Source organism: Schistocerca serialis, chromosome 2 (genome assembly GCF_023864345.2).
Source record: "Schistocerca serialis cubense isolate TAMUIC-IGC-003099 chromosome 2, iqSchSeri2.2, whole genome shotgun sequence".
Lineage (NCBI taxonomy): Eukaryota > Metazoa > Arthropoda > Insecta > Orthoptera > Acrididae > Schistocerca > Schistocerca serialis.
In genome coordinates this window covers 665,060,706-665,074,150 of record NC_064639.1, presented here as the reverse complement: position 1 = coordinate 665,074,150, position 13,445 = coordinate 665,060,706, and the positions used below count along the sequence as shown (strand labels likewise).

The window sequence follows — 13,445 nt, the reverse complement described above, 5'->3', positions numbered from 1 at the left end:
ATGAGTATAGTTACGATGATGACAGACGCCTAGTCCAACGACTCACCGTGCTTTTCTTCACTGCCATTTCTCAGTAGACATTCTACAAGCGCCTATGAATATCTACGATGTTCTGACTTTCCGCTAAAGGAAAGTCAATGACGCTCTGTGCTTGGAACGCCCTCCCTTACAGACCCCATTTTCTATGCTATGGACAGCGCTGCCAACTACCGGAAGTTCATAGAACTATAGTGGCTGAAGTGGGAATATTCCACGATGTCCCACAAAAAATTTTCGAACCGAAACTGGTCGAGAAAAAAAAGTGTTACATCACTTATTTAACGCCCCTCCTAAAATATATTGCGACTGCACGCCACCCAGACGCCACTAGCAACGGCGATAGAGAGATTAAAATTTCAGTTATATGTAAGGTACTGTTAGAAAATTCTTGGGACTAATTCCTAAGAAAAATAAAGTAAAAAATTTTTGTGGACCTCTAGCGGTATTTGGTGGCATGTGATGGTGATCTATGGGGACTAGAGGGATCAGAAGTATTGTTACAGACTTGCGGATTCCATAGAGCTATAGGTGCGTCAGGAGCGAGGAAATAAGAAACTCTGGAACTACCACAGCATCTAAATACCTAGAGTTGAAAATGAAACATTCACCATCTACAAAAATGCCTAATGAAGGATTACGTTAAGGAATTCACTATCACCAACAGGAGGAGACTGTACAAGTGATGGATTAAATTATTGCAAGCCACTAAGAATCTATAAAGTAGATTTTTATAAAGTTCCCTAAACGGCTTTTTCTCCAGTTACAATAGTAATGCACCAGTCCTCAGGCAATATTTCCTAATTGCGCATATTCCGTGTATAAAAACTGCATGCATCCTTTTTTTGTCGTCCAACCAAGCATACCTCAGCTGACTTGAGTCACCTACAAACACTCAACATGGCGTTTGCTGACTGGACCTTAAACAGTTCTCAGAGTTCGCCACGCCAGTATTTAGAGCAATGGCCTACTCTTGGACTATATTGTGACGCCAAACAGCTGACATTGCTTTGATAACAAAACTCGCCGTTACCCTCGTCATTGTTTAGACGCTGCTGCTGTGTTGCAGCACGAAGTAATAGATTTCATTCTGGATTGGCCGACCTTATTAGTTAACTGCCGTCTAACACCATTTAACAGACTTGATTTGGGAAGCGTATGTTGCGCTCGTCCTTTGTTTATCTTAACTTCATTGCCTAAGAATCTAATTTTGGCATTTCAGTGTGTCAACTTCTTCTGTAGGTGTTTTACGGATTTGACATTTTCTCTCGATACCATAATATATGGTACCTCAGTGATTACAACACTGCACGCACGTTCAGTAAAAAGAGGTTTCAAATATCCTGCCAACAACATATTTTCTACGGTTTCCGTAGGTTACGTCGACTACCAGACCGAGCTCCCGTTCTATCCTAGTTCAATCTGATCTTGTGCTAGATCTCGACGTCTTACAAAATGTTATGTATGCCGGGCAGTCAAATGAAAATGAACACCCGCCACAACGGGACCATGGAATAGTTCCATTCCAAAGTTATCACCACACAGGTTAAGACATTTATCCCACTGGGAGACGAAGCAATCAATTCCTATTTCGTGGAACGCGGTCGGCCGCGTATCTTTCTTCAGATCGCCACCATTTTGAGCCCGAGGGCAAACGGCAAAGCCAACGTGGAAATATCCCACATCTCCCCAAGTAAACAAACACAAAGCTGTCCACAGAAGTTCCAGTAAGGTCATATAACCATCTTCTTCGCCAGCAGAAGCCCTCTGCTCGTTTAGTTCCTCAAGCGTGGGACCACAATCAAAGACAACGCTATGAAGGCACTTGTCAGAAACTGCATAATAAAGTCGAAACGGCCAGGAATGCTGAGGGACAGAATCATACTGTCGCACGATAACGCCCGCCCCACACTGCCAATCGGACGAGGACTACGCTACGCTTCAATGGTGTGTTTGGGAAAGACTGCGTCATTCTCCGTGCAGACCGGATCTTTCACCGTGTAATTTTCACATCTTTGGCGGCCCGAGGTTTCAGTCGGACAGAAAGGAGAAAAATTGGGTGCGGTTCTGGCTCCGTCAGCGACTGACCGCGTTCATTTGACTGCTCCTTATATAATTGAGTGCAACACATGGTCCAGGGAGATATAGTTTCGGTTTTATGCTTTTTGCTACCATATGTGCTGTTTCTTTGAAGAAACGATTCAAAATATTGGTTATCTCGATCTCAAGAAACCGAACAGCGATGCGTCATGGTAGTCATAGCAGCAACAAAGTTGGTTATTCCTGAAAAACTGTAGCCACAATGTCAGATCTAACAACCGTCAACAGATCAGTGAAGCGTCAGCCTTCAACCTCTTAAAACTACGCTCTTTCCCGTCGTGTCATGTGGCTAGGGCCTCCCGTCGGGTAGACCGTTAGCCTGGTGCAAGTCTTTAGAGGTGACGCCACTTCGGCAACTTGCGTGTGGATTGGGATGAGATGATGATGAACGGGACAACACAATACCCAGTCCCTGAGCGGAGATAACTGAGATAATCTCCGACCCAACCGGGAATCGAACCCGAGCCCCTTGGCATGACATTTCGTCGCGCCGACCACTCAGCTACCGTGGCGGACCCTTTCCTGTCATTTGTTAGAAAGTTTACTCGTACTTCATTGTAATGAAACTAGCTACGTGAAAACAATGTACTACGGAAAACAAAAATGAATCAAATTATGCCCAAATTTAAAAAGTCGAAAAACTGTGGTTAATCGATTAATCATTAATATCTAAATACTTGGTCAACGTTTCTGAAAAATATAACTTAACAAATGCGTGATATTTGGTTTATTCGTTGGCTGTTTTCCGGATCCGTACAGCATATCTGAAATGCTCTCAGGTGGCGTGTTGGTGGTCGTAGCGCGCTTGTCGCACTAAGAGCGGACTTGTAACAAGAAATGGCATTCAGCTCCGGTAGAACTAATTAAAAGCATTTCACAGCACACTCTGACTTCCACTCCTGCAAATGGTTATTACATTCCTTATTAACATTATTTGCGTAATATCAAATCTGAACATCCTTTTTTTTTTGTTTTTTACTTTTCGTGTGATTACTTGTGCTCAGCTGCAGAGTAAGTTGTTTATATAGTGTTTAATGAAAACTTATGGCAGCCTGGGAGTCGAACCAGAAATTCCTTGCTTTCTCAATTCGTAGGCTTCACCATTAAACTGTCTGAGCATTTGTGCAGCCCCCCGTCACACGCCACTGGGTGACTGGAGTAGGTGGAGGTCACCGCCAAAATGGTTACATATCACTTGTGTTAGATTCAGTGGAAAGTATACAGTATGCACGATGGGGATGACATTAATGAAAAGCAGTGACATTAATGAAATCAGTCAAAACCAGTCAGAAATAGTGAACCGGCATTCTAACGAAAATATCGTTGTTGTTGTGGTCTTCAGTCCTGAGACTGGTTTGATGCAGCTCTCCATGCTACTCTATCCTGTGCAAGCTTTTTCATCTCCCAGTACCTACTGCAACCTACATCCTTCTGAATCTGCTTAATGTATTCATCTCTTGGTCTCCCTCTACGATTTTTACCCTCCACGCTGCCCTCCAATACTAAATTGGTGATCCCTTGATGCCTCAGAACATGTCCTACCAACCGATCCCTTCTTCTGGTCAAGTTGTGCCACAAACTTCTCTTCTCCCCAATCCTATTCAATACTTCCTCATTAGTTATGTGATCTACCCATCTAATCTTCAGCATTCTTCTGTAGCACCACATTTCGAAAGCTTCTATTCTCTTCTTGTCCAAACTATTTATCGTCCATGTTTCACTTCCAAAGCCCTCGTCTTTTTACCTACTTGATCCTCTGATGCCTTCGCTACTTCATCCCTGAAAGCTAACCATTCTTCTTCTACTGTATTTCTTTCCCCCATTCCTGTCAATTGTTCCCTTATGCTCTCCCTGAAACTCTGTACAACCTCTGGTTCTTTCAGTTTATCCAGGTCCCATCTCCTTAAATTCCCACCTTTTTGCAGTTTCTTCAGTTTTAATCTACAGGTCATAACCAATAGATTGTGGTCAGAGTCCACATCTGCCCTGGAAATGTCTTACAATTTAAAACCTGGTTCCTAAATCTCTGTCGTACCATTATATAATCTATCTGATACCTTTTAGTATCTCCAGGGTTCTTCCATGTATACAACCTTCTTTCATGATTCTTAAACCAAGTGTTAGCTATGATTATGTTGTGCTCTGTGCAAAATTCTACCAGGCGGCTTCCTCTTTCATTTCTTAGCCCCAATCCATATTCACCTACTATGTTTTCTTCTCTCCCTTTTCCTACACTCGAATTCCAGTCACCCATGACTATTAAATTTTCGTCTCCGTTCACAATCTGAATAATTTCTTTTATTTCATCATACATTTCTTCAATTTCTTCGTCATCTGCAGAGCTAGTTGGCATATAAACTTGTACTACTGTAGTAGGCATGGGCTTCGTATCTATCTTGGCCACAATAATGCGTTCACTATGCTGTTTGTAGTAGCTTACCTGCATTCGTATTTTCCTATTCATTATTAAACCTACTCCTGCATTACCCCTATTTGATTTTGTGTTTATAACCCTGTAGTCACCTGACCAGAAGTCTTGTTCCTCCTGCCACCGAACTTCACTAATTCCCACTATATCTAACTTCAACCTATCTATTTCCCTTTTTAAATTTTCTAACCTACCTGCCCGATTAAAGGATCTGACATTCCACTCTCCGATCCGTAGAACGCCAGTTTTCTTTCTCCTGATAACGACATCCTCTTGAGTAGTCCCCGCCCGGAGATCCGAATGGGGGACTATTTTACCTCCGGAATATTTTACCCAAGAGGACCCCATCATCATTTAATCATACAGTAAAGCTGCATGCCCTCGGGAAAAATTACGGCTGTAGTTTCCCCTTGCTTTCAGCCGTTCGCAGTACCAGCACAGCAAGGCCGTTTTGGTTATTGTTACAAGGCCAGATCAGTCAGTCATCCAGACTGTTGCAACTACTGAAAAGGCTGCTGCCCCTCTTCAGGAACCACACGTTTGTCTGGCCTCTCAACAGATACCCCTCCGTTGTTGTTGCGCCTACGGTACGGCTATCTGTATCGCTGAGGCACGCAAGCCTCCCCACCAACCGCAAGGTCCATGGTTCAAGGGGGGGGGGGGGGGGGGGGGGGGGGGAGAATATCGTGACTAATGAAAATTTTTGCCACAGCACGAATCCAGAATGGATTTCTTTTCTTTTTTTTTTTTCGCAGAAAAGGCTCATTCATCGGCACTAGTTTTCTTTCTGCTGCTGCAGAACTGATACATTAATTTCATCCATTCATCTCATTTAAGCAAATCATTGTTTCCCTGCAACGTCGTTACCACCATTTCCAGTGCGTGTGAAGTAGTTCACTAGGATTTTCAAATCACATCTTTTTTTTCTTTGTTATGTGTAATGCTCATATAGAAAAATTATTTGTTAAACCAGACAACATGAACGTATCTTTAGTCACCTGCGTAAAGTGTATTCTACCTGCCTCTAGGTCTAAGGTATACAGAACTCATTCCCTATGCTTACTTCAAGGCAAATATAATATACACATATTTTGATAATTGACGACATTTCACCACTATGGATACCGCAAAAGTATGTATTTTAGGAAAAGTATTATTTACCATTTCATTTACATGACCTAAGTAAACTGATATAGGCATACGTATCCAAATACAGAGATACGTAAACAGGCAGAATCCGGCGCTGCGGTCGGCAACGTCTATATAAGACAACAATGTCTGGCGCAGTTGTTAGATCGGTTACTGCTGCTACAATGGCAGGCTATCAAGATTTAAGTGAGTTTTAACGAGTGTACTGTGAACATCAGGAATCCGGTAAAACACAAAATCGCCGGCATCGCTAAGGCCGGGAAAAGATCGTGCAAGAACGGGACCACGGACGAGTGAAGAGAATTGTTCAGCGTGACAGAAGTGCAATCCTTCCTCAAATTGCTGCAGATCTCAATGCTGGGCCATCAACAAGCGTCAACGTGCGAACCATTCAACGAAACATCATCGATATGCGCTTTCGGAGCCGAAGGCCCACTCGTATACCCATGATGACTGCACGACAGAAAGTTTTACGCCTCGCCTGAGCCCGTCAGCTCCGATGTTGGACTGTTGATGACAGGAAACATGTTGCCTGGTCAGACGAGTATCGAGCTGATGGAGGTGTACGGGTAGGGAGACAACCTCATGAATCCATGGGCCCCGCATGTCAGCAGGGGACTGTTCAAGCTGGTGGAGGCTCTGTAATAGTGTCGGGCGTGTGCATGGGACCCCCGATACGTCTAGATACGACTCTGACAGGTTACACGTACGTAAGCATCCTTCGTGATCACCTGAATCCATTCATGTCCATTGTGCATTCTATATGTGCATTGGTTCCAGCAGGACAATGTGACGTCCCACACGTCCAGAATTGTTACAGAGTGGCTCCAGGAACAGTCTTGTGAGTTCAAACACTTCCGCTGGCCACCAAACTCGCCACACATGAACATTATTGAGCATTTTTGGGATGCCCTGCAACGTGCTCTTCAGAAGAGTCCTCCCCCCACCCCCTCTCGTACTCTTACGGAGTTACGAAGAGCCCTGCAAGATTCATTGTGTCAACTCGTCCAGCACTACTTCAGACATTAGTCGAGTCCATGGCACGTCGTGTAGCGGCACGTCTGTGTGCTCGCGGAAATCCTACACGAAATTAGGCAGGTTTACCAGCTTTGCTTTTATGTGAGTCGTTTTAAGCTGGGTGTTGCGTACCACACTTCAGTTACGTTTCGTCCTGGTGGTCTGCGCGGTAAAGCGCGTGGCTGGTAATTGATAGGCCTAGGTTCGGATTCCCCTTGAAACTGTAGGTACCCTTTCCCCGGTTGGATAACGGAGGAAGTTAGGGACACGCTGGTCGTCAATGTGACGTCCAATAGAAAGACTAGCATCCAGGTCGCTGAGCCACCCGGATTTATTATCATAATGCTAAACGCAATTTTTTCTATTATTATAAGTTTTGAGGAGTTTTTGGTGATTAAGAAGGGTTGAAACTTCCCCTTAGAAAAATTATGAATGACTGTGCTCGTAAACCTCTTACGTTATTTGATTTTCTAACAGCTGAGCAATAACCTATACCTTTCATGAATCACTTACCTCACAAAAATCTTCGTTTCTCAAACTACTGCAATACAGGGTGCGCCAATACTGCCAGCTAAGTAAAATATTCTAACTAATGAAGGCACTAACTACTGATAGGCATAGTTAGCAAATGAAAGACTTTGATGGAGAACAAGCAATGTATTTACCTTAATAGTGTCCAAAAGTCATAATATATATCAGTTCATGACATCCGGTCTTACAAATTTCGTTTTTCTGGCTGACACACGTCCAGATCGTCCGCTCTCAAAACTCTGCCATCTCTCTCCCCACATCCACCACTGTTGGCTGCTTACCCCCTACTGCGCAACGCTACGCGCTGTTCACATCCAACTGCCCAACACTACAGCACAGCACAGTCAGCGATTTTCATACAGAACGCTACGTGGCGTTACCAACATAAAAACCTAAACAGCCTACTTACATAAGAGCGCTATGTGGCGTTACCAACATAAAAACCTAAACAGACTACCCACAGGGTTTTAAAATTATATCTTCTCGAAAAGATCAAGCTGATGTTAGCCCTTCTCTACATATTCAACCTTCAACACGGCACATTTTTAACAAAGGTCAATGACTTGGCGTAGACCTCGGTTGTAGAAGTCGGTATTATGGTTCTGCAGGAAACGTTCCACCCCAAAAATCACCTCATCAATGTTTTGGAAACCCCTGTCGTGCAGTGATTTTTTTTTTTCACCCGAAGAAAGAGGGAGAAGTCACTGGGAGCAGTGTCGGGCGAATACCGAGGGAGAGACTAATATTAGGCAGCCCAAAAAAATGTGGGTGATGCTAAGGTCATCAGTCCCTAAGCTTACACACTACTTAAGCTAAATTATCCTAAGGACAAACACACACACCCATGCTCGAAGGAGCACTCGAACCTTCGCCGGGATCAGCCGCACAGTCCATGACTGCAGCGCTTCAGACCGCTCGGCTAATCCCGCGCGGCTTAGACAGCCCAGAGAAGCAGCTTGTGTCTGTGTGGCCTGTGCAGAATCAGCTGAGAACTTCTCGTGGTGCGGAGACATCCCCTTGGACATCTTCCCGTGATGCTTCATCTTGATAGTCTCCAGTGAATTGGTCACGAGTATTCTGAAGTGTGCTCCTGTGACGGTTTGCCCCTTACGAGCATAATCTGTTAGCTCCACTGTATGAAAGCCCCGAACCTCACTCAGCATCACCTTGCCCGTTGATGGCTGGATCTTCGCCTTCTTCGACGGTGGTGAATCCACTTGTTTCCACTGCTTCCTATATTCCGTTGTCTCGAGGTCATCATGATACACGCAGGACACATCGGATGGCCATTAGGCGGTTAAAGACGTCATCGCGATTCTCATGGCGCGGCTGCAACATTTCCGGAGATGGCTCGGTTCGATGAGCTTTTTTAATAGGTGTTAACACATACGGAACCCAGCAGGCGGCAACTTCGTTACGTTCTATATAGCATGGAAGACGTTGAAAACAATTTCAGAACTAATTTTCAACTTTTCCACAACCGCCTTCGTTGTGATGTGCCGGTCTGCGTGCACCAGAGCCCCCATTCTCTTGCGATTCTCGATTCTGCAAAGAGATTAGTCTGCCTCTTCATTCTTTGTGACCAGGCTTGTCTGACCACACTTGAAGCATCTGCGTCAACTTACCAGCGTCATATGACTGTACATTCTTGCGCTATCCTTGCATAAACGCACCATAGACTGTCGCAGCACCGTTTCCCAGCACGATACTCCACATTATCAATGTGCCGCGCTATTCTGTTTCGGTTCCTGTAGCGGCATGCTATTGTAGCGTCGCGGTGATTATGTGTACCACGCCTACAGACATGCATCTGCAGATGAACAAAAATATAATTACGTAAATCTATTTTTCGAATTAATAATTAATACTTGGTAACTCCCCGTCGTATTTTCCGTGCGTGTATATTGTAGAAATGAGTGTTGTACGTGGAGGCCAGCAGGGGCCCTATACTCGGGAGCAAGAGGGGCCGCCCCACCCTGGTGGCTCTGAGGAAAAAGGAAAAAAAAAAATGTGTAGTCAGGTTTTCTTCGTACAAGAAAATTATTTAAAAGTGGGTATTACGCAGCTTTTAATAGGGCCGGAACTAAAAAACTTTTTTATGGCTACTTACAAGTCGCCATTCGTCTTCCAGAATTCCGGTATTAAAAATACTTCAACCCCCTCGCCTATTAAACATATTTCAACCTACCCACCCTCTGTGCCACACTTTGTCCCCCCCCCCCCCCCCCATACTAATTATCGTATAGGCGCTCTTGGAGGAAAGAGTGTCCAGGAACACAGAAGTTTTAAAGGTCGGTGTTTCAATCTAGTGACCGTTTTTCGAATCGCGTGAAGGAATACACACTAGACACCGCAATAAGCAACTTCTAGCATTTTCTGTTGTTTTTGTTGCCGTGAGACATGAGGCTGTGTTTTATGCAACGTTTGTAAATTCTACGAAGTCTACATATTTAAGTGCTGAATGACAATTACATGAAGCTTGTTTGGAGGATATTGTTAATTCTTCAGTTACCGACTTTAACGGTCAGTAAAAATTCCGTAATTTTTAAAACTAGTTACATAACATGTGGACGGCTAAGCCATATTTCGTCGGTTAAGGGGGCTTTGAAAATCGAATATACAGCTGAATCGATAGCGTTGTAGAATAATAATTCGGTACAATTCATGGATCTGTGGTGCAATTTTCTCTTTGGTCTTTCTATTTTTCGTTTGGAATATCTAAATCTTTAGAACGAAAAATTAGTCAGATATACGCTAATTAACACGTATCTAACATCATTTTAACGAAAAATGCACGTCCTCTTCATTCTATTAACATAGCCAACTGCTCGCAAAATTACAATACCACTGCAGTATGAACTAAACAGAACACAGCTGATCTGGAACCAACTGCAGCTTTAGGGTGAATGTTATCATTTCAAAATTGAGTATGAAAATATGCTGAAGATTTATTACGTGGCTGACTAGCGGCGAAGATCTGAAAAGTCTTCCATAGTACAACACTCTCAACGTGTTGGACGTGTACGTGTTTATATATGAGACCTAATATTCATTTCCGATAGTTATCGATGCCACACGTGTTTATTTTTTGTTTGCGAATAAATATTTCCATTTTGTACAAAATATTGTATGGCTGAATAGTGAAGTTGCCGAAAGCCAAAATCTATACAAACAGAAATGTAAATATTCATTTGTTCTAAATCGTAAACCTACGAATATTGGTTTGAAATTTTGACACAAAATTGCATTTGAATACGCGCGTGTTTTTACCGACCTACTGGAGAGCCATCCGTTGAACGTAACAGCAACGCATGAAATACTTCTGTGTTCATCATAACAATAAACCTTAAGTAACATTACACAACATATTCTTCCGCGTTTTCTGGAATCTCACTGGATTTCGTTTCACGTGGAATGGAAACCAAGCTGCTTCGAGTACAGTTATGTACTATATAACAGGGGTACGTTTTATGCTGTGCGTTGCGTGCACATCGACTGAACGATAATACAGGACAACAGCTTTAGCGACGAATTTAACTTGGACAGCAGATTCCAGCCAGCTGGTCCGACTAAACTGCAGTGATGTGGGCAGTTTCAGTCCGACGTAAAAAGAGAAATAACAAGGCATTTTAAGCTGCCAGACTTACTGGAACGAAGCTTTCGTCACACGTCACCGCCGAACGCTGGAGGAACACAGAATGACACGTCATAAAAGGAGAAAATGTGGCGCGTGGATGGCTTCGTGGATTCTGCTATCGATATACTCGTTATCAATGTAGCACATGACAGTTCCAGTGCTGAAATATATTTCTCGGATTCCAATATGGAAGGAATTCAAAGATAACAGAAGGCTGGCAGCAGTTGTCAAGAAGCACGCCGTCCAGCATGAGCAACGTTTATACTTTGTTCATCATCTGGATAAACCAGTTGTTATGCTGATGATGAACAAAGTATAAACGTTGCTCATGCTGGACGGTGTGCTTCTTGACAACTGCTGTCATTTAGAATATTTAGGGTTTTCGACTGCTTTGTTTGCCGTTACATGTGCATCACATCTACCGATTTCCGTCCCATTCATGTAATGCCTTCGTCGTGCGTCATTTTTTTGTTTTTTGTCTTGGAGTGTATGTTTTTTAAACAAAAGTTGCGTGCATAGCAATGTGCTGTTTTTTTCTTCGTAGCCGGTTTTCACAGAAAACAGATAAGTTTTATTTATGACCTATCGGCTTTTGGACTGTTCTTCCTCATCTTCCCTACAGCCCGTGTCACGTACCTTCCGACTTCCGTCTGTTTGGCCCAATAAAGGATGCACCCGCGGGTAGCAGCACGTGGATGATGGAGAGTTTATTGTTGCAGCAAGACGTTGGCTCCATGTCGACCAGAAGAGTAGTACCACGCGAGGTACAGGCCATCCCAGTAAGGTGGCATAAGGCCATCGCGCTGAACGGAGATAATGTCAAAATATAGGTTTTTGTAGCCACAAGAGTGTGGAATAATATGGTGTACTGGAACCCTGAATAACACGTACCTGCTTTCAGAAAGAAAAATGTGTTGCATTACTTGTTGAATGCCCCTCGTGTATTTGTGCGTAACTTGAAAGTGTGTTACGCGCGTAATACAGGAGCGTGTTTTGTGGCTGCAGGACTCAGCAATGGTGGACCTCCTGGGCTCTAAAGACGGTGGCGGGGGCGGCGGCGAACTGCGGCAGACGCTGCGGTCGCGGCTGCTGTCGGTGCTGGAGGGCAGCAACGACCTGCTGTCCGGCCTGTCGTCGCGCCTCGAGTCGGCGCTCAGCCTCGGCTCTGACGACGCCGACAGCGACGCCGCCAGCCGCGCGCCCACCGAGTCGCTGCTCGGCGCCGGCGCCGCCCCAGACGGCGACGCCGCCCACGGTACGTACCCCGTCTCCGGACACCCCTCTGTAAAGCACAAGTGACTGTTAATCCTCAAGATGGCGGACTCGCCAGTATAAAAGAAATCGGGGGCCTTTCTCTTGTCAGAAAACGGGCAATAACAACAGAATGGGTGCGTTCTGGAGACAGTGTCTTCGAACTTGGGCTAGCCAAAGGACGTCACATGAGTAACAAATCCATCAGCGACATTTCAACCCTCGTAAAGCTGAGACCTGAGTTTCTCCTACCGTATACGACTTTCAAATAACTTCCGGGAATTCAGCCAGGTAATACTTTCAGCGACCACCGATATTTCGGCGGGAGAACACCCCGCCATTTTGTAAGCAAATTGCAACGGACAGGCGACGGACATGCAAATTTGAAACCTCGGTTCTCTGACTGCTGCAGGAAAGATAACACACACACTGAACAGCAGTGCCACCAAAGATGACCGAAGTCAGAGCTGTCGATAGTGAGACTACGAACTCGCACGTGAGGTAGCATTGACTCTGTCCCTCTGTTTTTTGACAAGGGAGAGAGCCGGATTCCAAACAGAGTTTAAGCAAATATCTCCATCCATGTTAACGACGTTCCTCGCTAATTTAATCTCAACTGCCTCCTTAATAACACTGTCCTAGTAGCTGGACGTGCATGCCAATATCTCGCTGTTATTATATAACATGGGGTGGCCAGTATCCAAGCAATGTTCGGCAATAGCAGATCTAGCTGACTGCTGTAATCGTGTGTGCCCTTTATGCTCAGTACATCGCTCCTCCACGGTCCTAATAGTTTGACCAATATATGCCATGCCGCAGCTACAAGGAATGCGATATACACCCGCCTTACGCAGACCAAGATCATCCTTAACAGAACTCAAAAGCACTCTAATTTTAGCTGGAGGTCGGAAAACACATTTCACATCGTATATCGGTAAAATACGACCGATCTTGTTGGAAGTGCTTCCTACATAAGGTAAAAAGGCACTAGACTTAGGTGTCGACTCAGAATTATCATCAGCCACCCGATGTACACTTGGTCGATAGCGCAACGCACCTTCAATCTGTCTATTACTATAAACATTTTGACAAGATGCAACTTCAAGATGGGACAGCTCAGCTGGCAAAGTCTCAGCGTCGGAAACGACTTGTGTCCTTTGTACCAAGGTACGAAGTACCCCTTCACGCTGAGCCGGATGGTGACAACTATTAGCCTGTAAGTACAGGTCGGTGTGCGTACGTTTCCTGTAGACTGCATGTCCCAGTGATCCATCATCCTTCCTCCTAACCAACACG

General features: G+C 44.5%; 1 protein-coding gene across 1 annotated transcript in view; it reads left to right on the top strand.

Moving 5' to 3' along the window:
- The window catches only part of LOC126457753 (uncharacterized protein KIAA0513), a 242,545-nt gene that overhangs the window by 65,686 nt on the left and 163,414 nt on the right, over positions 1 to 13,445 (top strand). The window contains exon 2 of the mRNA XM_050094309.1: positions 11,904 to 12,153. Coding sequence (XP_049950266.1) covers positions 11,913 to 12,153 — 241 coding nt within the window. The 5' untranslated portion in view covers positions 11,904 to 11,912. The remainder of the gene's footprint in view (positions 1 to 11,903; positions 12,154 to 13,445) is intronic.